The following is a 27,875-nucleotide window of genomic DNA, read 5'->3' on the forward strand; positions in this document are numbered from 1 at the left end:
TTTATTACCAATGACCCATGGCCCGAAAATAGGTGAAAGTAAGAAATTATCAAAAGCCTAGAGACCAAACAAGTAACAGTGACTTGCTACAGAATTGCTACAAGCAGCAAGGATCTTCATGAAGCAATTCATATCTTCCCACACCCTTACCCAGGTTGGGTTTATCTAACCTGAAATGACATCTAACCAGGGATGTAATTGTTCAGGTGGCTGTAACTGTCCCGTGGTTCCTGCCTGTGAGCCTTGTCCACAAACGCAGTGGACGGTGAGCTCCCCAGCCAGCCAGTGAAGCTGACCATGCACACCAATTTAAACCAGCTAAACCTCTCTCTTTGTTTTATTTGTCCTCTTCAACTGCATCCCCATGCTATGGTACTGTGTGAATCAACGTGCAGGGCACAGTACCGATGGGAGAACATTGCACATGAGGTGACAGCAGCAGCAGCCCCACAGCCTCCTGCAGTGATCTGTGCCCACAGTCACCACAATCCATTAACCAAGTGCAATCACAGAGAAACAGCCTAGTCCTCACAGCTCACAGCACATTCAAACCTGCAAGGTAAGAGGCTGTAATAGCATTTTCACTTGTTACTCAATACAAAAGGGGACACAGCCTCAGGCTGAGATATTCAAGATTTAAAATCCTTACCAACCTCGGTTCACAAGCCGGTAACCCAGCTACAAAGAAAATGAATGACTGGTTCACATTATACAGGTGTTTCCACGGTTTTCAAGAGGTTAAAAAGAATGCAAAGAAACATATTTTCAACACAAGCAGCAAAATGCAGTACAGAATGAGTGCTGGTGGATGAGCATGCCCAGGTCTCTGCAAAGGAACTCTTAGGAGAAAGGAGAACTTGCAACTGGAGAAACCTTTACTGTGTACACACCACATATATTGTAGTTACAGGCATTTCCAACAACACAAAGGTGAGGTTCAAGGGGAGTTCCAGGGAGAGATAAAGATGAGGAAAAAACTAACAGGTATTCTTCTGTGCAGGCATTTTCAACAAGAAACTGATTATCTGTATGTTTATTATAAATTCTCACCATGCTTCTGAGGCCCAGCCTCACATCATTGGCCATCTCCAGATGGAAAGGGAAAGGAAGATGTGGGGAGAAAAAAAAAAAGAATCAAGATAGTGAGACTAATAATGTAATTAATATTTCACTCTTTTCAGCAAACATATACTTCTTATTTCTTATAGTTCTGGTCTGAAATAGCATGGCAACAAAAGAGGATGGCCCTCAAGAGGGTGGTGTTTTCAGAATTTGACTACATCTAAAATTACCCTGTGAGGTGACAGATTACTCTTTTATGAAGTAAGAATTAAATTCATGAAGGTTCCATTCCAAAATTCACTAAAAATTAATGGATTCTTTACATTGCTTTGCACAGCTTTTTAATCCTAAATTGTTATCTAGTCCATAAGGGATGTAATTTTTCACTCTAGTGAGCCCAAAGCAAAGCAATTCTATCCCTCAACACTCTGATTTACTCTACTGGAGCATCAGGCACAACAGACTGCTCTACATCCTCCTTCTTTACCATTCCGGTCTAGTCAAATCCAAATCTCAAAAGTTCCCATTTTTTCCTATTATGTCAGGAGTAGAAGAGAAGAGTTGACACAGGAGACAAAGACTTGCTTCTACAACCTGTTAGATGCCCAGTTATTGTTGCCTTACAATATGTGTAAGGCATAGCTTACATAGCTTGCCAGCTATGTGAAAACCTTACTCCTGATTATTAGCCACATATTTTTAATTAAAAATTGAATTTTGAAAAGGTTTCTGCACCCCTCATTCGGGGCTATGTTTTGGCAACTGCCCAAGCTCCTATTTTGACATAAGTAAATACGTGACCAGCCAAATCATTAAAACAGAGCAGCATAATAAAAATCTGGTCGCCAGTTTCCCAGAAGAGAACTCTTGCACTGAATAATTCTGAAGAAATAGTACTTGTTATGTTGAGTGAGTTTGAGTAGCTCTTTTCTATACATAGGCTTATAAATATGGTCCTGAACTTATAGAAAATCATAACCAAACCAATTTTGCACAGTATTGATATATGTGATAATTAATATTTTGCTATTATTGACCACAGGTTATTTCAGGTACTAGAAAATTATTTAAATTCAATGGATAAATTTATAAATTGCATGTTAATATTATTGCATGGTAAGGTTAACCTTCAGCAAATAACTTCAATGCACATGTAACTTCCAATTTCTGCTTTATACATGTTGGTTTCAAAGCATTTGCAGTTTAATCCTATACCACTAAAAGGAATGAAAGTGTTTTGGTGATCTGGGTGAGATCTGGATACACATCTTATTTATTTTTATGTACATGTTTAAATGCTTAGTCAGATCAACACCTAAGGCATTTTTCAAACCACAAAAATGTAAAAGAAATTTGAGAAAAAGGTCACATTTTATGGTTTTTTTTTTATTTTAAACTTTTACCAATTTTGTTATTTTACACCCCCTTCAAAAAGTCAATTTTAAAATAGCACTGTAGGCTGAGATAAAACATACAAAAAATTAGCTCTGTAAACAATGTGTGAAGAATCTAAAAGAATCTGACACATTAAGCCTCCAATTCAGTAAAACACATAAGCTCATGCAGCCCATGAATAGCCTCAGAAGTTCTCTGGGATAGATGATGTAATGCAAACTAAACAAGTACTTACACTCATTACCAAACTGAAACTCTAAATTTGATTTCCCTGCATGGTACATTCATTTTTTAAGCTTATTTCTGTTGAATAATTTTTTTTTCCCCCTAAGATTCATGCCAAGTAAATCCAGATTATATCCTTAAGAATCCCGTTAGCAGGGTTTTCTCACATGAATGAGAGAAAAATTAAACCAAACACAAAAATCCCTTCCTTGCAGTTAGGGAAATATGCTGGTACCAAACTGAATTGCTTCAACACTGCTTTGGGTAGCAGTGTCATAAATCACAGGGATGACATGTCACTTCTAAATCCATTACAGCCTTGACTGAGATCTATAGTGATCAATAGCAAGAGTTGACTGATTTCATTGGATTCTGGATGTGCACACGGCCTGTGACCAGATATTACAGAATATCTGCTTCACTGCAAGACACTTCCAAAAAGAAAATCTTGTTGCTTCGCTCATGTAAAAAGCCAACACAGAGTTAGTTAAGATGCCCTTCCAGCTATTATCAGTTTATGTACAAGGCAATTCATATACTATATACTCCTCTTCTTTTTTTTTCTTTAACTGATTCTTTCGAATTATACTTTATCATCAAACATTAAACTTTGCATTCTGGGGTGACTGATTCCTAACACTGCTTTGCTGATTTAAAAATGCTAGTTAAATGAAGTTTCTCAGCTTATTATATTCAAAGCTAGTTTGAAACTGAATTTCTGGATGGCATTAAAATGCATTATTTTGCCAGTGTTTGCGTGATTTATTTTCCCCAAAAAACTTTATTTATTCTTAGAAAAGTAGAATACAATACAGTGGTACAAACAAATGATAATTTATATGCAACTGAGCAAAAAAATGTACAAAGATTTCAGACATGTCATTAAAATACAGAAAAAAATAACTTAAAATAAAACCAAGATAAAATATAGAGAACATGCAATGAAGGGAAAATAAAATATCTGTTTGATGATCTCATGTTTCCTTTCACTTTGAAAAGGAACCATCCTGGAGGGGAGGGGAATAAAATTGTCAGATAAAAAGATAACACCACAAAGGAGAGAAGGTAAATGAAGTGACAAAGAAAAAGAAAAGGAAAGTGAAAATAATGGTGAAAACAAGAGACTCTTTAAAAATCAAACCCAACACTGCTGACACCAAGCTGAAGGTACAGAAGCCTCGATTGCCATGGAATAGTATCTGGTGGGAGAACTCAAGTGAGATGAATATGGTGCAAAACACAACTCTTAGCAGTGACAAATTTTGATCCATTGGACTCGTGTCTGCCAGCTCATACTTCCATTTCTAAGGTACACTGAGTTTCAGGCTCTTCTAATACCAGAGGAGAGTCTTAGTGGGTAACTTTCATGACTGCTAAAGCTAGAAGTATGGATTTTTGAGGTAGGCTGGAGTCTGCACATCACTGCACATGGAAACAAGGGAACTTAAGGCAGATCACACAAGGCTGCCCTGGCCAGAGATACAGCTTTTCTTTCTTTCATCCTGCATACAGCCAAGGTATTTGTGATAATTTTTAGAGTAATTTTGCTACCTCCCCACAATCTTATAGAGCCTGCAGAGTCTAGACTTTCTGAGATTCAATACATTTAAAATATTATTAACCTGGAGTAGCAGGAAACAGGAATTATAAGACGCTGTTTCTAGTACATGAGTCAGTTCCCACTCTGGACAGTACCTGAATTGCTGCCCTGTTTTAATAATTTAAAAATAAAAAGTAAGAACAGAAAAGTGAAAAGAGTCTACTGAACAAAATAGTTTTGCAGAAGCATGAGAAAGTTAACAAATAGCAAACTAAGCTGTGAAGACTGTGATTGTTAATAAATTATAAATTTGACACAAGTTAGGAGACAATGACTAGGAGCAGCTCAGGAGATGGAAAACTGTGTTGTTTCTTAACCAACAAGAATCCAAAATCTTCTTGCGCTACAGAATCACAAATGCACTACGTACAGTTTCTGAAACACTCATATTGCTAGGAATAGCACAGCAGGTTTAGGAAAAAATAGATTTCCGATTTATCACTGAGCAAAGAAAGAATCAAACCAAGAATTTCTTGAGGTCATTCTAACATCATCTTTCAAGAGCTATGGTAACTATAAGTGAATCAATATCACCTTTATGAGAGATGCAATGGGTTTCAGTTCCCAGAAAAAAAAAATCATTAATTTTGTTTAATATGGGTGTTACCATTTCTTTTTAATGAATACACCTCATGCACAGTGGAAAATATGGGAATTCAACTTTCTTTCCATGAAGAGTAAGATATTTTATGTTTGCTTTAAAGTTTCCATTGTTTTGTAATATGTGGATGAACTAGGAATGCTTCCTTAATAGTTCTGAAGAGATCTCAAAAGTAATAATCTTCAAGAGCAATAGCACATCACACTAAGACATAGCTGATAAAGCACAGTGGATGCTGGGGAGTCCATTGCAGTAAGCAGCTACACTTGATCATAATGACAATGGAGATGTGAAAACTGTCTTTCATTCTGTCAAATGGAATAAAAGATACCAACAATCTGATGATGTGGCAAAGCCCTTGGCAGTTAAATGATCCAAATTACATTATGGCTTTCTGATTTTGTGAAATAAATGCATAGGACTCATATAAAAAGATATAGAACTCCAGAGATAATTATTAAAAGCTCAGCATTTATATGGTACCAGGGTTTAATAACTTTATCTGATTTCTCAGTTATTTAAAAGGGACACAGAGTGACTGAACAGAGACTTTGGAATAAATATTACTTTTTTACAACTCCTCAATTTTCTGAAGCTTATCAAAGTTAAAAGATTAGGTATAATTGTTGCAGGCTGGGTAGCAGCTGTGTAAATTCAAGGTTTTAACACGCAGAGACAAATGTATGAGCTGGCTAAATTTCGCTGTGGGTATAGGGTGGCTGTGTATTGACAATTAGGAGAGGGTGATTATAAATTCCAGAAAATCTGTTTTGAAAAAGATGACCAAGTGTAAGTTTCTCTGAATTAGAAATTAAAAAGGGCACTTTAATCCTACCAGATATCTTTCCAACTTTGAGATTGCAAACTTGATCCCTAATAGAAGAATGTGGCATGGTGTTGCAGATACACATTTTTTCCTGATGTTGGAACTAATCTTTCTTTTGTTAATCTGATCTGATAAGGATTAAATGAAGAATTAATAAGGATAATATTAAGATTTGTAAAGCAGAAATACTTAGAATCATTTTTATAAATCTGTTTCAAATAGAATAAAAATATCTTGTATCAACATCTTGAAAAAGAAGATCAACCCAGCCTTCACTCTTCTAGCAAGAAATGTCACTATTCTTCAGATGACACAATTGTCAATCAATAGCAACTGTGTCTTTGGGAAAATAAAGGAAACTCATCTTTCCTGGAGGTTTATCTTAATGAATTGACTTAATGGGCAGAAAAAATACTACCTTTTTTTTTAATTTTGTGGGGCAGAGTTTCTTCATATGCAAATAATGTAAAAATATCACAACTGGAGGCAGTCTTCACCTTACCTAACTCTTCCTATAACAGCTCTACAAAAGTAGGTCATGTTAATGTCAAAGTCCAAGTTGCGTTGTCAGGTTTCAAAACACAGGTTTCCTGCTCCCCCCAGGTACACGGTTAACACTACATTCTTCACACTCATTGTAATTAAGAGCTGTGATTTGTACCATGCAGACATCTAAGTCCCTGAACACCAGTGCACTGGCTCAACCTAACCTCCACAAAAGCCTAAGGAATACAAAGTGGAAAAAGAAAAGACAAACGAACTGGCAAAAAAACCAACACCTTAATGTCAGCTGAAAACATTTCTCCAGTGCTAATGAAGGCTGTGCACATTCTTCTAACCCCAGACTTCACAGACCCTCGACATACAAAGAGTCTCTAAAAAAATGCTTTCTCTCTCTCTCCAGCAAGATGCATACCATCCAACCCTGTCGTGAGTCTGCCATAGCAGTTGTGCCTCCTTCTTCCCAACATCTCTTTTTTTTTGAATTGGCAGCTGTTGACATGATGCAGCCTACTGAGTGGCTCATGCCAAACAGAGAATGTTACACCAGAGCTCTGTGGGTCACGACAACTCCTCATTCAGTTCTGATCCACTCCAGTTCTGTACAATAGATTTATAAAGCTCCTAACAGGCTAAGGGTCACAGTAGCCAAATGTTGACACCTTCTCCTTCGCCTCATAGGTGACACCAAAGTCTAATGTTAGACTGCAAGAAAATCAGCCTCTTCTGTGACCCTCCACAAGCTCTGCACTTCACAGAAGAAAGTAGCTGGGAGAAAACCCAGTTCCCACAATTTCTAGGTGATATCACAACACTCATGTTTTGCCAAAGCCTTCCCAAAAGCAGAAGAAAATCGGCAGCATGACTTGAGTTTGCAGCTGTTGCTGAACTAATGACTTGGCTGGAGTATTGGATACAGCTAAGAGGTGGATCTTAATATTCTGTATGTGCTACATGTGCTGCAGCTCTGTCATTATGGCTCTTGCTGTAGAAATGCCAGAAACAGTGGCAAAAATGAGATATCCTGAACATGCTCCTCCTGGACATCGAGTTCTCCTTGTGCCCTACATCACTTGTCCTGGCTCAAGCAGGTGAGTACCCAGGACTGCATGCTCCCCTCAGTCCTGGATCCTATCCTTCCCAAAGTTATGAAACTTAGGCCTTCTTAACATGTCAAAACCCTTCAACCCATGTACACCATCCCTTCTGAAACTTGGTTTCCCATCTTAGTTGCAGTAGCTATCAGCAATCCCACTTCGACCCCTCCTCACTGGTAGCACATAAATAAAATATCTCTGACTCTTAACCTATCAGGAAATATCTGCCACATTCATTTGCTAATTTAGTTGAGTGGATCTTGTGGTCACTGTGACCAGGACCCCCAGCCCCTGGTCTGCAGTGGGATCAGAGCTTAGATTGCAACTGTGTGGCTGTCTCACATCTGGGCAGAGAGTCCCTAAGCATCCTGTCTGTCCATGGTACTGGGTAGCAGTCACCCTTCCCTCTGGCTGGATCCAAAGGTGCCTCTAGCTGCTTGCCTTTTGTTGCACCCAGCTGTCCCTGTCAGGGACCTCTCATTCCACCCCACCCTGCCTGCCTGGCACACCCACCATATGTTTTCCTCCCAACCAGCTTGGCTCAGCCCTGTGCCCTCATTGGGAACATGCACTTCCTCATTCAACCTTAATACCTACTTGTGCCAGGGCTCCCACTGACTCTGTTCCCTCTCTCTCAGCAGCACCCACATCACTGATCTTTCCAGAATCTGTCCACGTGCTGTATCTGAGTTTAATTTGCCTCCTTAACCCAGCCTGCTTGTGCTCCAAAGGCAGAGCCAGCCCCACACACAGTGATTTTCCCAAGCACAGCTGTACCATGTGGGTAACTTCAGTAGACTTTAAAACACAGAAGCTTAGAAGCATTCTATTGTTTGTCACAGAAACTGCAAAAGAGCAGTACAGATGTACAGAGCAACCCTGATCAAGAATGCACTGGAGGGAAGGGGGAGAAGGATGAAAAAGGGAGAAGAGATGGGATGGGATGGAATAGGCAGGGGTATGTAGTACTCCTTTTAATGGTTATAAAAAGAGAAATAAAGGGGAAAGGCAAAAAAGACAATATTTAAACTTGGCAAGACAGATCCTTTTTCAGCAATGGCAAACGAGTATTTAAAACTCCTTGCAATGAAAAAGCGAATTATTTCACCTTATATGAAACTGCCATTGAGTCATATTTTCATCTCAGTCTACAAAGATACACCAAGGTGAGTCCCTGAGCATAGAGAGGGGAACTCACTGCATAGTCTGGCCAGATTTGTGCTTGTGCACACGCAGCAGTAGGACACTTCAGACAACACCCCTGTCCCTTGCCCTGACAGGCTTTCACAGTGGGCAGTGAACCCCCAACCTCTGGGCTTTAGGCCTTCACAATGCTGAGGTGGGCGGACCTTTGGGGTTACAGCAGGAGCGACTTTACACAGCAGCAGGGCAAAATCATGGGATCATAGAACAGTTTGGGTTGGAAGGGACCTTGAAGATCCTCTAGTTCTAACCCCTCTGCCATGGGAAGGGATGCCATCCACTAGATCAGGTTGCCAATTTGCCAAAATTGCTTACAGGTGATAGGTATGTCAGTTAGTCTAGTACTACTGCAGCTTGAGAAACATAGGTTAGAACTGATCGGTTACATACTATTTTCCAGCTGTAGTGCAGCTCACTGCTATTATTTGCTTGTAACAAACATCTGTTCCAAGATGAAAGCACCTACAAATGCCTCAATGTCTCCAAAAGAACAAGAGGTTAGTTTGTTAAACATTTAGTATAAGTAAACAAATAACAGGCTTCATGCAAGACAGAGCTGAGCATGGACTGATTATTCTATCATAGCATTGCTAACTATTACTACTGCACATGAAAACTTCAAACCCAAGAAAATTCTCAGAGGTATTTTACTAGGTAAAACATGTTATATGAAGGTCAGTTTTCTCAGAGGCTCCTAGTTTTAGAAATAAAACTGAATTCAAAAGGAGAGAAGCGTTTAAACAGTGTCATGACAATATGGCTTATTCAATTTTTAACTAGCTGGTTTATTTTTAATTGCTCATGTACCTCTCCAAACTCAGCCTAGGTCAGCCGTGAAGGAAAGAAGCTACCAGATGGCTGGCAGCTGCACAGCCTGCACAGGATGGACATCGTTCTCACAGCCAGTGGGTGGGGGCTCAGATCAGGGAAAACATTACCACAGATGGCACAACTGGGTGCCTGTGACTGGCCTCCCTGTCACTCACAGCAGAGTGGCCAAGGGCGTGTTTCTGAACTACTCTCTTACCCCTAAAGGTGGTCTCTCCAGGTCAGGGTTGAGGCACATTGGTGGGGCAATGAGGGGAAGTTTGCACTGCTGCTGCCCATGCTGTATCTGCTCTACAAATAAATAGAGGAATTTAGTCTCCAGGGCCGTCAGTTTGGCACCTTCCACGTGCACAAAAGACACATTTGTTTGTTCTTTTATTTGCTTAGAAACAACCACCCAAAAAGTTATATGCAAAGCTTAGTATGGCGAATCAATATAAATCAAATTTATTGCATGAGAGCACCTAAAATCCCACAACTTTCGCTCGCTCTCTCTTTCTTTTGTGTTTTCTACTTTTAATTGTGATAAGAATAAAAGTTATGGACCTCTTTCGGTGTTTCTTGATGACAACGGTTGCTGTTCCACCACAACTCCAATGCTGCCACCAAGCAAGCAAGAAGAAGGCCTATTGCTAAAATGCAGAAAACGCCTGCAAAACTGTGAAGCTTGAGTGCCTTCCCATCTGTCTGTGCATTGGTATGGCTATTCAGGTCACAACGTCCCATCCGTGGCCACCATTTCTGTTTAAGAACATCCAAATCTCCACTTTCTTGCAACTCTAGGATCCTGCAGAAATTGCAAGAGACAAGCATTATTTTCAATGATACTTTTTTGCAGGTTTTTTGTCTTTTCCTTATGCTGTACAACTCTTAAACCTATCATCCCACAGCTCAAAACTCCACCCCACCACCACCACAGTGCTTTATTTTTCATCTGAGACTCCACTACACCAAGACTTCTTTCTACTCACAGCAGCAGGTAAACTCCACTGGGTAACTTCAGAAAAAAAAGAGACTGTCAAAAATTCCACTGCAATGCAAACAGCATTTCCATGGGAAATCACCAGTTAGTCATGCCTGGTCTGGCTACATTCAGCTGCAACAGCTGGTCCCACTAGTGAAATGCTCAACCCACTCCACTGCTGCTCTTCCACAATAATTTCAAAATCATAGGAGGCTAAACATGCTACTGTTTGTGCACCACTTAATACAAATCTGTTTAAGCAGCGACCAACTCATTTACTTCAGCAAAAGTACTTTATTCAAAAGGATTTTACTTCAGTGCTGTTACATAATGCCTGAATTACTGTGTTAACAGTTGCTAATTAATCATTGTTTTGTCTCTTGTGAAGTGTCCCTTCTCTGCATGAATGATTCATTTTGGATTTGGTTTGATAACTGTTTTAGCTGTTTACTAACAATCTGTTCTCTTGAGGCAGCTTTGTCTCTAGTTAGGCAGCTGGAGTTTTGCTCCTTTTTATAAAGAAGGAGCAAAATGAGGAAATCTTGCTTCAGTTCCTTGCCTGGAGCGGAGCACCAGCTCACCTTCTGCCTGCACCACTGCATGTCTTCATTTCAGTGTACACATTCACATGAAAAACACATTCCTAGTTGATAGCTCAGAGATCACTAAATGGCATGGTTTTATAGCCTCGTGGTCTTGGCAGTCCCATGCAATACTTGGTAAATCTTGTTTCCCTGTGCCATTGTGAGTCTTCAACCTGCCTCTCCACCCTAAAGGATAAACCAGGGCATTACTGCTTGCTTACTGCAGGGAGCAACACATTGCTTCAGAGCCTGCAAAATGCAGCATGAATCAAGGATCTCTCTTCAATCTCTCCTCTACCTCACACAAAGCTCTGAGGACATCAGTCCTTTGTGCCAGAGGCAGCACTGCTTGAAGGTGTGAGGCCACAGATCAACACATCACCTCTGTTCCCTCCTCCAAAACCAGATGCACGTGGAGCAGAAGTAGCAGCTTTGTTGAGCCTGAACTCAACCTCTCTGCTGTCATGTATTCGTTGTCCTTTATCAATTAAATTCCAAAATTAATGTGAACCACAAATGGTTGCTGGCTGTAGAGAGGAATCCTGTAAAACGAGCTTTGTTTCAGTTTACCTCTGGGAGAAAAGATCTCTGTAGGGACTTCCATGCTGAAGTGCTATCCCATATCCTTTGCTGCTGATGCTGTTTCCAATGACTGTCACAGAGCATTCATCATCTGTCAGCGCAGCATATTCCACCACTGTCACATCCCACAGGAAAGCGTAATTTCCTTTCTTGGCCTGTAAATACAGCATGAACACAACACAATCTAAACTAAACTGAATTTCTAGGTAGGACAAAACCCCAAGCCAACAAACAAATCCAGACCTTGTAATTATTCCTTGGTGGTATTTCCTTAGGTCACAGGTTGTCTGTAGACCTCCAACATCTTAATGTATTTCTAACACTCTTCGCTCCCAGCAGTACCTCATCTACTTCAAACTTTGCTAAAATATCTTCCTTTTTTAATAGGAATGCATAGGATAACATAGCCAACTTTAAGTATAAGTAAAGTTTGTGTAACAAGTTATTAATTATAAATGAAATCTATTGCTTTAGATGATGAGATTTTATGTATGTTTTGTAGGAGGATTGAATGTGCTGGTTCCATACATTCGTGTAACAAGACAGGCACAGTATGAGTGTCTGTGATGTTTCATCACTAAGTGATGTTTCCTCGTCATCACAGTCACCAAAATTGTAACTTTGTAGTTTTGCTGATATAAACATGTAAATAAAACCAATTTCCCTTCCAAATAAACAAAGCCTTTCTAAGAGCTATGTTAGTCCTGTAAACAAAGGCATGCTCTGAATTTAAAGACTTCCCTCTTTTCTTCACAGGTAAGAAGATTCACAAGTATCTCCTATTATCTCAGTTTTGGGATAAATATTGTTTTATTTTAACACACACCCATGCAGTGGTCCTTAAGCATCAGACTTAATTGGGATAGAAACCAATGCCAGCACACGGGGCATACAGTGAATGTAAATCACTTTACTTAACACAAGAAGAAAGAAACATCTCTGGATAGGGGTTCAATAAAGTAAAAATAATAATAATTTTCTTGGTTAAAGTAATCATTGGTTTCTTAATATATTTAAGCAGCAAGTTTTTAAGTCCCTAGTGAACGATAGAACAGATGGGCTGGAACATCTAAAGTAAATACATGACTAGTCATGAATGTAGAATTCTCTTTTTTTTTTTTTTTTCAGATCCTTCTTTAGGTCAGATCAAAGCAAAACAGTGAGCTGAACTCCTGTATATATTTCTTTCTGTGAACCAATTCACCAAGCTCCCCTAGCAAATGACTGAAGCTCTGACACAGTATTAGTTCATCCCTCTACATACTTTCAATTTCTGTGTAAGTTCAATTTTAAATTCAACTGTAAGTTTGTAAGACTCTGTTAGATGTTATATAATATTGGATTCCTCAGTTGAGCAAATAAGATGATTTTAATTCACCGTGCTTTGGTATAAACCATAGGTTTCTGAAGTCCCTTACAGTTGCTTACACATGAGAATAAATCAAATGGGTGGGTTATCCCCCAGTGGGTAGAAATCAGGGAAACAAAGATTAAAATTATGGTTCCTGGATTTTCTGTAAGCTACTTGCCACAATCCACTCTTTTCCCATCTTCCCTTTTATCTGCATCAAGGCAATCAAAGATCCACAAATTCATTTGCTTCCGAGTTAAAACAGAGTAGAAATGTTCCTCTTTGGTAAGTTTTAAATGAGCCTATATAGTGACTCCTTTGAAAATACTATTTTATTTTTTAAGGGCATTCCACTAGTGTGAGTTTGTGTCCACTTTCTCCTTTGCCATCTCCTTGGCCAGTTCAGAGTAACAGTCAATGATTCATGTAGCCCCAAACAGCAATTGATATCCTAGTAAAAAATGTCATTAAAATCTGAACTATAGTATGAAGCAACTCCTATTACAGGAGTTATTCAAACAGAAGCCACACTCTACTGTTAGAATCAGTCATTGATTTAGCTCACACGACTTATTAAACTAGCATGTTCATAAAAATATCTTGCACTTTAATATCATTGTATGAAACCAGATCAGAGCAAGACTTCCATATCTCCATTGTAATACTCCAGCTGGCTGTTTACCTAATCTGGTAATGGTGGCACAAAAGAGAAAAGAACAAACAAATCACTCTTTACTATAAGCAAACCCCAGAAAAGGCTTCAGCATCTACCAAAGCAGGGATGTGTACGAAATTCAGAAAGCCAAGAAAGTGGTTTCTCAAGGCATTTGGCCTATATTCCACCAGCAACCTGTGTTCTTGGAAGCCTAAAAGATACTCTTCAAAGGTATTTTCTGAATGATCACGTAGCTATAATTAACTGGGTTTTTAGCTGTAAATCTCTACATCTTCCTCTCTTCCCTTCCTGTAATGGGCTTCAAGGATTCCCATTTTACCCTCTGACAGCTGTGATGGTGCTGATAAACCTCCCACCTGGTGAGGGACCCCTGGAAATGACCATCAGTCCCACTAGAGATCCTGGCAGGGGAGGACCATCAAAGGCCCTCCTTTTGCATATCTCAGACAGGTTGTGTTCTGTGGTAAATAGCACATAGGCTTTTGATACCTACGACAGGAAACTGCAAGTTCAAGTGCATTAAAAATATGCACTCGTGGGAACAAAGACAGCAGCACTTGTTACTGCACACAGAATTTATTCAAAATCCATGCTATCAGAGAACAAAATCTCGCCTGATGGATATATAGAAACTGGACATGTGTCTTGCATTTCTCTAGGGGCTTTTTTTGGGTTTTGTTTGGGGGTTTTTTGTTGTTCTTGTTGTTTTGTATGTTCATTTGGTTTCAAGAATTGTATCTATCTTCTGTTCTTTCAGAACTGCTCTGTAAATCTGCTTTTCAAATTTACAGTTTAGAAAAGAACAACACTGACAACATGTAATACATTCCTCACCTATTTTTTAGTAATATCTGAGGAACACAATCTTCCTCAAATATTCGATTTCCGTTATAATACAATGACTACAGGAAAATCACATTATTGATTCTATTTTTCAAGCCTCTGTTTTCTGTGTGTTATTTTATATAGCAGAGTTTTCTACACTGACTTTCAATGCTGGACAGCAGATCTTTTGTAAAGGTTTGCTTATCTTTTGTCTGCAGTGTTGCTATCCCAAATTACATGCTACAAGTGTAAGTGGTCAAAAACAAAGTCTACCAGGTCTCTTCACATCTATTTTGTATATTTTTTTAATGACATAAATCATTCTATCCAATGTCATCACATCTGTAGAACATTATTTCTCTCACAGCCTGGTCATTTTAGCATAAACAGGAATCTGAGTCTTAAACTCTTTCATCTCCCAGAAATACTGGGTGTAAGACTGGTCCCCCTCTCTGATGCCAAAAATGGAATCTCTGAAGATCCCTTTTTCTTAAGGAGAGATTTGTTTCTTCTAAAACTTCTTCCACTTGCTCAATTTTCTTCTCTGAAGAGTGGAGACCTCATTCTATTAGCGTGTTCATTGTGTGGAAAGTTTTCTTATAACAAAACGTTTAGTTGCTCTCTAAATTCAGCATCATTCCCTTCCCTGTTAATATCTGTAGTGACAGCTAAGCAGTATCATTTGTTCAATTTAAAGAAAAGCTGTCAAACTACAAAAAAATATGTGCAAGACACACAACTGCACACATACGTGTGTGTTTGAAGAATGTTTACTTTTTATATACTTTCACCAGGTAAGTGATAAAAGCCAAATAAAGTCAAATCGACACTTATTTTCAAAGAAAAATCAACCCAAAACTTTTAAAGGCTTTTTAAACTTTTCATTTCTTTTTACATGAAAGAATGAAGTAGGAAGACCTGGCACTGATGTGCACTTTCCTTCCACTGAAAGTAGGAAGACCTATGGGATGGACGAGCAAGAAACACAACAAGCTCCCTAGTTGTGTATACCCATGTAACCAAGTCCTGATCACAGTACAGCAAATATCCACATCCTCAGGCTCTTGCATTCAAAGCTCAGTCATCTAAAGCCTGAATTGTGTGGGTTTAGGGCCCATAAAAATGTTCTGGTGATCAGACATCATTGCAAAGGTAGAATAGAGAGAAAGCTGGTAAGAGGGTCTGTGGCAAACCCCAACTGAGCATAAGTAAGATAGTTTGAATAAAAAATGACTGAAATTAAATACAGAATAATAAGCTAGATTTTGTACTTTAAATCTATAATTGTCTTTCATATTTTGCTCTTTTGCTATGGCCTTATAGTGACTGTCAGCACAAAACAAAATCACTTGGTTAAACATTTAACATCCTCTTTATCAGAAAGCCAGCCAAAGCAGCACTCATTTATCCTACCCAGGTAGAACAACTACTTTGACTTACATCAAAGACACCAGATTTATTTTTAGTTTAAGAGACCTAAGAAAACAGATTTAAGAAAAAACGACCCCCCTGGGTAAAACTTATGTTAGAAAAATGTTTCTTCTTCACAATCCTAAAAAAATTAAAAGGCCAAAGAAGATTTCTTCCTAGACATAGGAAGGACCACAAAGGAAATAATACTCCAGGAAAGCAGTAAGCAACCTCATAATGTCACTCTTCAATGTGGAGGGAGACAGAAGACTATTGTTCAAAGGGTCCTGGCTTACTGATGGTTAATTATGTTATTTCAAAGAAAACATAGTAAGAAATAATAATAACATGAAAAAAATATTAATTCCAGATTGACTTATGAAGAAGCTATGATACTAAAGACACAAGTGCCAGAATAGTGCAAAATTTGTCATTAATTTACCGCCAGAACAGAGTGTCACTGTGGCTGATCCCATTATATGGCTGGTACCACAGAAATATCAAAAAGTGACTTTTACATTGACATTAGTGGAGTAGTTAAAAAACACGCTTGGATAACATTTATTATCTATAAAAAAATGCTTTAAGAGAAGCAAAACAGTTATAATAAAAAGAAAGACATGCCATTTAATCCTGTTGAAATGTTTCCAACATTAAAATAATTAAGGAACCGCTACCAGATGCAATAGATTCAGGTTTAAGGAAGCATTTGCTTTTACTTCAAATGGAAAAATGGAAAAATTTATGAGGGTCCATGAAAGCATATGGATGAACAACCTCAATTCACAATATAAAATTCATTATGGACAATAAATTATTGGAAAAAATAGTTTTTAAAAAAGTCATATTAATTGAAATTTTAAATTACTTTTACTCTCAAAATAAGAATGAATAGAAGTGACTGTTCAATAAGATCAGTCTGATTTAATGTTTGCTTTTCATCTGCAGTCAAGAGAGACTTTTTGAGGGGAGCAAAAAAGGGAAGGAATAAATTCTCACTGTGTTATTGCCTAAGTCAGTGATGCATCCTCATTTTGTGCTCTACTTGGCTTTGTTCACTTTTAATCAAAAGTGATACACAGGAAGGAAAGAAAGGATTCAGAGAAATTTTGGCACCAAATTGATTGGACAGGGGAACAGCCTCAACCAAAGCAGGGCTTTATAAAATGCAACAACAACAGTTTAATTCTCCTAGGTGTATATATAGCAGATATGGCATTCCATGAGGATCATATTGCTTCATCCTTTCAAAGCAAAAATGGGTGCCCACAATGACAAAAACCACAGGTTATTGTATATGCTGGTGCAATCAATAATTACCCTGAAAATGAATTGCCACTGGGTATTACGCAAACAGTTTGCTGAGATGTGCAAATGGCTTAGAAATGCATGTGATTCCAGTACAAATGTCCACCTGGGATGAGATGGCAGGAGAACTCACTGCATGATTCCTGGGGATCCTGGCTGGAGTTTGACCCAGAAAGAAACTTTCTCTATGACAGTGTTAGTCCATCATCCTCTGTTATAATACCAGAAAGCTCAAGTGGCAAAACAGTATTTTGTATGGACTGGTGATTTGCCTGGTAACCTGCTCTGATGCTGTGAAGAGGCACTGGTGAATAGGAGGAGATTTTCAAACTTCAGTGACCTCTTTCAACTACCTTGGAGCAGAACAAAAGCAACTTGCCTCCCCTACCCCGNAATGAAGTAGGAAGACCTGGCACTGATGTGCACTTTCCTTCCACTGAAAGTAGGAAGACCTATGGGATGGACGAGCAAGAAACACAACAAGCTCCACAGATGTACCTACCCATGTAACCAAGTCCTGATCACAGTACAGCAAATATCCACATCCTCAGGCTCTTGCATTCAAAGCTCAGTCATCTAAAGCCTGAATTGTGTGGGTTTAGGGCCCATAAAAATGTTCTGGTGATCAGACATTATTGCAAAGGTAGAATAGAGAGAAAGCTGGTAAGAGGGCCTGTGGCAAACCCCAGCTGAGCATAAGTAAGATAGTTTGAATAAAAAATGACTGAAATTAAATACAGAATAATAAGCTAGATTTTGTACTTTAAATCTATAATTGTCTTTCATATTTTGCTCTTTTGCTATGGCCTTATAGTGACTGCCAGCATATAGATATGTTGCAGAACAAAACAAAATCACTTGGTTAAACATTTAACATCCTCTTTATCAGAAAGTCAACCAAAGCAGCACTCATTTATCCTACCCAGGTAGAACAACTACTTTGACTTACATCAAAGACACCAGATTTATTTTTAGTTTAAGAGACCTAAGAAAACAGATTTAAGAAAAAACGACCCCCCTGGGAAAAACTTATGTTAGAAAAATGTTTCTTCTTCACAATCCTAAAAAAATTAAAAGGCCAAAGAAGATTTCTTCCTAGACATAGGAAGGACCACAAAGGAAATAATACTCCAGGAAAGCAGTAAGCAACCTCATAATGTCACTCTTCAATGTGGAGGGAGACAGAAGACTATTGTTCAAAAGGTCCTGGCTTACTGATGGTTAATTATGTTATTTCAAAGAAAACATAGTAAGAAATAATAATAACATGAAAAAAATATTAATTCCAGATTGACTTATGAAGAAGCTATGATACTAAAGACACAAGTGCCAGAATAGTGCAAAATTTGTCATTAATTTACCGCCAGAACAGAGTGTCACTGTGGCTGATCCCATTATATGGCTGGTACCACAGAAATATCAAAAAGTGACTTTTACATTGACATTAGTGGAGTAGTTAAAAAACACGCTTGGATAACATTTATTATCTATAAAAAAATGCTTTAAGAGAAGCAAAACAGTTATAATAAAAAGAAAGACATGCCATTTAATCCTGTTGAAATGTTTCCAACATTAAAATAATTAAGGAACCGCTACCAGATGCAATAGATTCAGGTTTAAGGAAGCATTTGCTTTTACTTCAAATGGAAAAATGGAAAAATTTATGAGGGTCCATGAAAGCATATGGATGAACAACCTCAATTCACAATATAAAATTCATTATGGACAATAAATTATTGGAAAAAATAGTTTTTAAAAAAGTCATATTAATTGAAATTTTAAATTACTTTTACTCTCAAAATAAGAATGAATAGAAGTGACTGTTCAATAAGATCAGTCTGATTTAATGTTTGCTTTTCATCTGCAGTCAAGAGAGACTTTTTGAGGGGAGCAAAAAAGGGAAGGAATAAATTCTCACTGTGTTATTGCCTAAGTCAGTGATGCATCCTCATTTTGTGCTCTACTTGGCTTTGTTCACTTTTAATCAAAAGTGATACACAGGAAGGAAAGAAAGGATTCAGAGAAATTTTGGCACCAAATTGATTGGACAGGGGAACAGCCTCAACCAAAGCAGGGCTTTATAAAATGCAACAACAACATTTTAATTCTCCCAGGTGTATATATAGCAGATATGGCATTATATGGGGATCATATTGCTTCATCCTTTCAAAGCAAAATTGGGTGCCCACAATGACAAAAACCACAGGTTATTGTATATGTTGGTGCAATCAATAATTACCCTGAAAATGAATTGCCACTGGGTATTACGCAAACAGTTTGCTGAGATGTGCAAATGGCTTAGAAATGCATGTGATTCCAGTACAAATGTCCACCTGGGATGAGATGGCAGGAGAACTCACTGCATGATTCCTGGGGATCCTGGCTGGAGTTTGACCCAGAAAGAAACTTTCCCTATGACAGTGTTAGTCCATCATCCTCTGTTATAATACCAGAAAGCTCAAGTGGCAAAACAGTATTTTGTATGGACTGGTGATTTGCCTGGTAACCTGCTCTGATGCTGTGAAGAGGCACTGGTGAATAGGAGGAGATTTTCAAACTTCAGTGACCTCTTTCAACTACCTTGGAGCAGAACAAAAGCAACTTGCCTCCCCTACCCCGTCTCTGAAACATCCTCCTGTCGCTTGTGGCTACAAGGACTGTGCTGGCTCTGAAGAGAGATCTCTGCCTTGGCAACCAAACACCTCAAAAACTCTCAGGACTTTCTTCCATTGCCATCCTTTTGACTTTCAGACAGTCAAGGGGAGTAGGAAAATCTCCATGAAATGCAGGGAGATGGAATAGAGATAAACACCTGAAATACCTGCCTGTAGCATAAACAACTCCCTGTTTGCATTGAAGTGGCATTGCTCTGTTTGTAACCACAGCTGAACTGTGACACTGTCTGAAGAAAATGGAAAGGAGGAGAAGGGAAGGGAAGAAAGGAGAGTAGTGATTTTTTTTTATTTTTTTTTATTTTTGCATTGCGTCAGGCAAATCCTCATTCAGAAAAATGTTTTATGGATCTTTTTATGCTAGAGAGATTTAGATTTCCCATTTCCTATAAAATACATTTTTAAGGCACGTTTACATCTCTTTCATGCAACAATATGCATTTATGGATGGAAACTCTCATTTCCTTGGCTGACATCAATTCTCCTTTAGAAAAAAACAGAATTTCTAGTCATAATACTTGACATGGAAAACTTGTCTGTTTATTGAAAGAGCTCATGAGCTAGGAAGAGTGACACTTAAACTATAAACACAACAGTTTAGTTGACAATGTTATTAAATATTAATCCCCATTTATGTAGGTGTCTAATCAAATAGTGGCCTCGGTCATCTTTGGGGACTGAAGTAAAATTTGCTTGTTGACACTAATTCAAGGAGTTGATCTAGTCATATAAAAATCACCCTGCAATACTGAAATCAAACTTCATACGAAAAGTTATTATCACATAGATAAGATGAAGCTGCCAGTTCCATACAGACAATATAATTGGTATTCTCAACAGCCTGCCAATCTACAGTTACATTTCTGGCTTAGGCGAATCTAGCTATCATAAATGGCAACATGCAGTAGGCTTACAGAATAAGAGTATTTACAATTTCATGGATAAAGAGCATCCACTGCCATAAGAATGGTATAAAAGAAAAAAGCAAAGTAAAATACTGTACATTTTTCTGAGGTAAACTGTTTTATTATTGGCTTAAATGCTAGGGTACATAGAAAAGTACTTAATGTCTCCATTTCTCCTTTAAATGCTACCAAAATCTCTCAAAATAGAGGCCACATTTTCATAAGGGGCTGAGCAGATCAAATAAATAATTGAATAAACACACTGCAGACCTTGCTATTGCCAGAGCTCTACCTGGTACCAAGGGAGAAAGGCTGCTGGAGCTGAGGGCAGAGGTCTTTAGGGAAGCTTATCTGGGAGGTGAGTGAAAAGGCAGGGTGAACCAAAACTTTTGAATAAATACTCCTAGGCTGAGAAGACACAACAGTCTTTGTACAAAGATTTTGTCCAAAAGTCATGCAAACAGTTGGGAATCTTTTGCTAAAGGATAATGAATTGGGAAATGTGTTGGCTTGTGTTACTGTGCTCACCCTCCTTAAGGCATTGTAAAAAAATAGTAGATTTTGGATACTCTCCCTCTCACTGTTCAGAAAAAGTTTCAAAAATCCATAGTAAGAAAAGAAATGGAAGACTCAACCATATTATCATTTCCCACTTACAAAAGCATAAAGAACTAGTAATATATATTAATTCAGAACCAGTGGTTCACTGACAAGAGTACATCTGATCAAACATTCACTGTGCTAATAATGGCTGTTAGCTTGTTTTACAAAAAAAATCAAGTGGCAGATAAAGAGGACACCTTTCACTAAAGAAGCAGCACATTAAGCTTACAACATGTTTGCATCCCTTCTGCTCCTGGACATGTGTGGTTTGATGTAAGGTGCTATCTGTTTTTCCTGAGGTTCAGGAGGGGAAGCAGAGGGGAGAGGCAGGCTGTGAGAGAATGTGGACATTTGTAATGGTCTGATCTGAACCAATACTCTTTATCACAGGACTTGGCACAAAGATGTAGGATCCCAGGCTGTCATATATCAGTCCTTGAATCTCACAACAATGCTCAGTTTCACAAAAGAAATGTGTAGTCTTATCTGAGAGAAACAAAATGTAGGTAAAAACACGGTGTCAGGTGAATGCATTTTTCAAAGTTTGGAATAAACAAAGAAAAACCTTGAATTAAATTCTGTTTAAGAGAAATGAGTATATGTTCTGTGAATCCCCCTATTTCTGCTCATGTTTCCAACATGTTCAGTTCATGAAAACAGAAAAAAAATCCCCAAAAACTCAAATGAGCAAAAGGACAAGAGTTAGTACCTGGATAATGTAAAGAATGACACTAAAAAAGGCATTATCAAAACTCCCAAGAAACTGATAAACCTTATGACCAGATTCAAAGAAGGACTTACATACTGGAGACTTAGGCAGAGCTAAAGTACTTACTTCAAAGCCATGACACCAAAATATGATTCTTATCTGCCATCAAGGTACTAAAAGGAACTTTAGATATGAATTCAGGGTTTTCTTAAATGACTGCAATTTCTTTCTTGGAACTTAACAATAACTCCATAGAAACAACACTGATACAAAAATTAGATGAAAACCCCTGTGATCCAGTCTTACCTTCCTGATGCCTTCAGAAGGGTTCGATACGCAATTATCTGCCCCATTATTCTTACTGATAGTCCTCCACAGTTCAGCAAATGTGTTATCCTGCTCCAAAGGGTTTGTCCCTTTTGCTTTAAAGTATTCATACACTGCTGAATCCCTGACTGTACCATAAGAAATATCCATTTGTTTGGACAGATCCTGAAACGTTCTGAAATTCAAGCAATATTGAGATATTAGCGTTACGTGCACAACAGCAAGATTTCATTAATTAAAGGATTTCTTTCTGTGTCTGTCATTAGCCAGAAAGCACTTACCCTCACCAAGTAACATTTGCATATCTCATTCCTTACCATACAAGAAAACCAAGGAGTTATTTAATTGTATTGAGATAAAATGATCTTAACTATACCCAAGCTCTGTTTCTCCCCAGTGAAGATTGTGTTTTTGGACAGATAACATTCATGTTAAATATTATGCCACCAAGATCACACAAGAATATAATGTGATAAACACTTACCTGAACACAAGAAAAACTCATATTATAAACATAAACTTCCAGCCCCATCAGCATCACCAGAAATACCGTGCAGAATTCAGTGGAATTAGTTTGCAGTTACACCAATGCTCCCTCTGACTCCAAATCAATAGGACTGTTTTAAACAAACAAATAAAATCTCGCTTCCAATTTCCACTAAGTCTCTCTTGCTCTCTCTTTTCACAGCCTCTGGTAAAACAGGCATTTTTCATTCACACACAGGCCTAACTTTCATTTACTCATCATATACCACTCTGGAAGTGTAAATAGGCCTCACCCTGAGTGGCTGTGAATGCACAATTTATTTTCAAATGGTACAGAATGTAATTCACTCCTGTTTTACAGCCTTTTCTGCACTGAAAGGTGTAAATCACTGCCTGCATCAATGAAAACCAGACCAAATTTGAAAACATTTAAGGTGGCATCACTGCCTTCAGAAACAGCATCATAGCTCTTTTCCCCTTCAGACATTAATTCCCATTCCCGTGCCTTCTTCCTTTGCCCTGAAGTATCACTCCTGTGCAGTGCTACCATTTTTTTCCATCTGAGCTCACATACACACACACACAAACACACATACAACCACTGACCACGACACATGGCAGCAGGGACAAAACTAGATCTCAAAAATAATGGTTTCTTTTTTGTTTTATAAACATGTGACTTCACATATTAACAACATATCTGATATGACCAACTAACGCTGTTTGAGATCAGTCAAACTCAAGCAACTCTCCCTGCCTCCCCTTCCACCCGTGCCATTTCTTTTTCCCCAAAACAATCTTTTAGAATCAAAAATTCCTCCTCAAAACATCTGAAAGGCCATCTGTCATGCCACCTCACTCCCTGCCTACAACTCCTGGAGCCACAGAACCAGAACATTTTGCCTTGCACCTCGTGTAGAAGATTTCTTCACAATGCTCCTGAGGAGCCTTCCATTGGCCCATGAGCCAAAGTTGTTTTCCACAGCTGAAGACTTGTCAAATACAATATTTTTCTGCCACCGTCTTCCCTGTTTCTCTGGGGAGATGCCACCGCTGACACCTCTCATCCCGGTAAGATTCCCTGCAACACTACTTAAAGCAAAGCAATCTGGGCATATATTCAATTCTATATAAAAATATGTAGAAAACTCTTTTCTCCATCACATCTCCTCCAGTTCTCCAAAGCTTACCTGCAAAAGGGCCCCTTTGGTGGGACCCTGCCAGCTCTGTCCCCAGGCCTGCAGCTCAGCAGGGATGCTTCCCACCATCACCCCCCTCCCAAACTCTTCAAACTCAAAAGCTGCTTCAAACAGTTTAACTGGTTTAAGTTCTTATATTCTGTTAAGGACTTTTATCATTTTAAGCTGTTAAGCAGCTTTAAGTAAGACTGTGTGAACATTCTCTATATACATGGCACACTTGTGGATTTGGGCTACCTCTAGGAGTTCCACCAACCTCCAAACCTCCTGTTATTTCCCTAGCTCTCTATATGGAACTCTGCTGAAGTACAAAACAAACATTCTTGAGGTTGCTGTAAATTCAAAATTCTAATGAAATATGAGAGAATTTGTGCAGGTTTTATTTCTTTTTTTTTTTTTAAAAACAATTCTGAAAGGTCTATTCTGGCCTCCTAAATCTACAGGTCCATTCCACTGAATAGGACTGGTTTTCCTCCAGTCGTGATCTACGTGATTACATGCTGTATTTAGTTCTGTCTTTAGTAAGTTTCATCATATCCCATGGAATTACTTCTGTCCTGGGAATGGATGATCTGGCTGTTAAAAGACACACTTCTGTCTATTTTATGTATAAAGGACAAAGAAAGCTACCGGATACAAACAGAAGGGTTTCTGTGGCAACCTTTTCATACCAGATTTGGTGTACAGATTTTGGCATGTGTAGGAGAGCATGTTTGGTAGAAGCGCAGTAGCAGAAATATTTTAGCTAATATTCTTTAACACAAGTGTCAGCTGGTAACAACAAATACCTACTGCTCATACTGCCATTCTCTTTGAAAGTTTGAACATGAGAGTTTGGATATTTAAAAAAAAAAAAAAATTAAACCTGCAATTTTAATATCATCAGTATTTTCTGTATCACTTCTACTGCCTCTAATACTTCTGAGGCTTTTACTCAGAAATGTGCCTTTTGTTTTAGCTAAATTGTACTTTATTGACAATCGGTATTTTTGTTTTAGCTAAATTACATTTTATTGATAATCAGTACTGTACAAAAGCACAGTACATGTTGCAGCTCAGTTTCTTCAATTCTTTAAGCATCACAGGGCAGAGTGAGCAAATTTTGGGGTTTAAATCAAGTGCTTTGCAATAAATAGACTATCAGCTCAGGTGACAGGGAGGGAAGCACATCCTTGGCCTGGGTGTGGGGAATAAGGTGACTACCACTTTAGCATTTCCTTGGAAGGAAAAACGTGGAGTACTGTGTGTCCTAAGGATTACAGATACCTTTCTCTCAGTGAACTGTTTGATGTATTATAATGATTTGGGAAATTCTCCCATCACTGGAAATATCCTCTGAGAGACACAGGTGGACAGCAAAGGATACAGTGAAGGGCACAGTAGGTAACTAAGCTTGCCAGTGACTCCTGTGGCATAAATTCAGAAGGATGGTGACTGACTGAGAAAATAACCTTATGCCTTTACCAAATGGACCACTTAGCCAAAAACCTATCTCAGAAATTATCCTGACAGACAGTGGTCTAGACCATAGTTCTTCACTCTGAATAAAAATTATCTCTGAGCTGCTGTATTTCTGTACTGAAAGTGGAGGTGATGCTCAGCATCTCCATGGCTAGAGAAGTGATCAAAAGATTTGGGCATGGTCAGTATGGTCACATGCAAAAAAAGATACTGAATAAAGAGGAGTATCTCCTACTTTTTACAGGATGAATAAGATAATCACAAGTTCATGTTTTAAAAACTATTATTTTAACTCCCTCAGATCTGTCATTGCCAGACAAAATCATTCACTACATTTCAGATACTGGCTGTCTCTTACAATTTTGTCATTCTCTAAAGGCAGTTGCTGTCGTTGTTCTTAAGCTTTATTTCTGCAACCAGACGTTAGCTGGATGCCTCTCCTTTAGCCACTCAAATTCTCGTCTCACTTTCCTGTTGCAAAGATTTCATGCAATTTAACATATAAAATTATTTGCAACAAAAACCCGTAGCATAACAAGATGCCCCATTAACCTTACCACCTCAATTATTGGATCTCACAACCCATTAAAGGCTCTCTGTAAGTGTGATTAAAGATGAAGCTAGTAAAGCAGAAAAAGCCAATGTTCCTCACTTACAGTTACAGGAGCCCAACTTCAATTTGTAGGTAAATACATCCACTGTGTGATTGCTGTAACTGACAAGTACATGCAAACCAATGGATTTAAGTAAATGTATCTGTGGTCAATCTGAAGAAAAAGGCTATCTTTTAAAACCAAAGATTTGGCTTTTACCAGCCAAAATATTTAATGCCTGTAGTTATGCCTGCTAGATCAACGCAACAATTGATAGCACTTCCCGGTGAAATTGCAATTACTTCATGCACAGTCAACTGAAAACTGAGCTCTCCACTTGTTTTGTCTTTTAGAAACATAGTGACATAAAACATATGCTGCAGAGGAAACAACCAGGCAATACTTGTACCAGCATTTATAATTAGATCACTAGAAATAATTTCCAGAATAACAATACTGGTTAAGATACTTCTTGGAGATATTTTCTTACTAGTAAAAGCCTCATGTGGTTGTGGATATATAGACTAAAAATATGCTGCCTATAGGGGTTTATTTTACTCTTCTACTGCTATAAGCCCAAGACTTCTGGATGGATAATTAGTGACAGACTAAACTTGACACTAGGTGCTTTGAGGTAACTGCTGATCAATTAACTCAGCTGGAGCCTTCAGGATCATCAGATGTGTTCAAAGTATTTTTCAAAAAAAACTCAGGTTCCTGTTATTTCTAAAAAATGGGGTTTGTTTTAAAATTAAAATAAGGTTTACTAAACAAAGAAACAAGGAAAAAAGGCAAAAAATTCTTGCTTTTCCTCATCCTTACTGTTCATATTTTTTAAAAACATTTGTGGCAAGCTTCACATCTGAACTCCTGTGTGTAGAGTCTATTACTGTAAACAGGCCAGTGGTTGGCACCACGGTGTCATCCGGGAGTGGTCTTTTACACCACAATAACAAATGCAGCATTTTATCTTGACTTCAGAAAAACCATCATGGGAAAATCCTGACAGATTCTTGATTTAGAGGTAGTTTCTCCTTAGTCTTCACAGCTGCCCACGTTCTGACACTGTAAAATTGAGGATATTTCCAGTCTGTTATTGCTTACAGAAAAATAATATTTCAGCATTTCTGAATCCAAAGTACTATTTTAAAATTATGCAACATTTTCCATGCTGTGCTCCTGTCCTCATTCTGACTTCTTGTGAGAACATTTCACAGCACTACAATTGTCAAAAACAAGTATACATCATTCCTCTCAATTAAAATTAATTTTCTCAAGGAATATTAATCCCTAAGCCATATACAGACAGCAAAATAAATTTACTGATTTTTCCAAATTTGGAGAACAAGCTATGTTCTTCTTTTACTTTAGGAAGCCAGTACCCCGAGATTTTTACTCAATGTAGCATAACATTTTAGGTGATGGCTGCCATCAAGATAAAGTGTCCCAGATATGATGAGACTTTTTAAGCTGCTCTGCCTAAATGAAGCCTTAAAAATACATGCAAAAAAGGTATGGCACAAGTCCTAAATTTATGTTTTTAAATACCTTGAAACTAATTTTTTTTCTTTTAAGCCTTTTTTTTTTCTCCAAAAGTTAGGAATTCATTACATCTACAGAATTAAATATAAATACAGTTCCTAACTAAAATTATTTTCTCCACAGGATATATGAGAGGAAAATTCCTGTTTTATGCACTGGGAGAACAGTAAACCCATTAAACTTCTAAGTAAAGATAAAAGTACCTGAATTGATCTGACAACCGTATAACACCAGTGTAAGCCCAAGAAACCTAGAATATAAAATCCTGTCTGAAGGGAGATTTATTTGATAAAGTTATCACCAGTGGAAAGCAATGATAATTCTGAGAAATTAAAAGAGA

The 27,875-nt window shown here is 38.1% G+C and overlaps 1 protein-coding gene across 3 annotated transcripts in view; it reads right to left on the bottom strand.

Moving 5' to 3' along the window:
• Window positions 1-27,875, bottom strand: part of GRID1 (glutamate ionotropic receptor delta type subunit 1) — a 516,037-nt gene that overhangs the window by 12,160 nt on the left and 476,002 nt on the right. Inside the window, exons 13-16 of one of the 3 annotated variants that reach the window (XM_017807171.1) lie at window positions 22,234-22,429; window positions 11,457-11,623; window positions 9,885-10,125; window positions 1,051-1,086 (exon numbers count right to left, since the gene is read on the bottom strand). In XM_017807171.1, coding sequence (XP_017662660.1) covers window positions 1,051-1,086; window positions 9,885-10,125; window positions 11,457-11,623; window positions 22,234-22,429 — 640 coding nt within the window. Of the gene's footprint in view, window positions 1-1,050; window positions 1,087-9,537; window positions 9,625-9,884; window positions 10,126-11,456; window positions 11,624-22,233; window positions 22,430-27,875 lie in introns of all 3 variants that reach the window. The other 2 variants (XM_017807170.1, XM_017807169.1) reach the window with 2 other exon arrangements.

Source organism: Lepidothrix coronata, unplaced genomic scaffold (genome assembly GCF_001604755.1).
Source record: "Lepidothrix coronata isolate B3197 unplaced genomic scaffold, Lepidothrix_coronata-1.0 Scaffold17, whole genome shotgun sequence".
NCBI classification, from domain to species: Eukaryota; Metazoa; Chordata; class Aves; order Passeriformes; family Pipridae; genus Lepidothrix; species Lepidothrix coronata.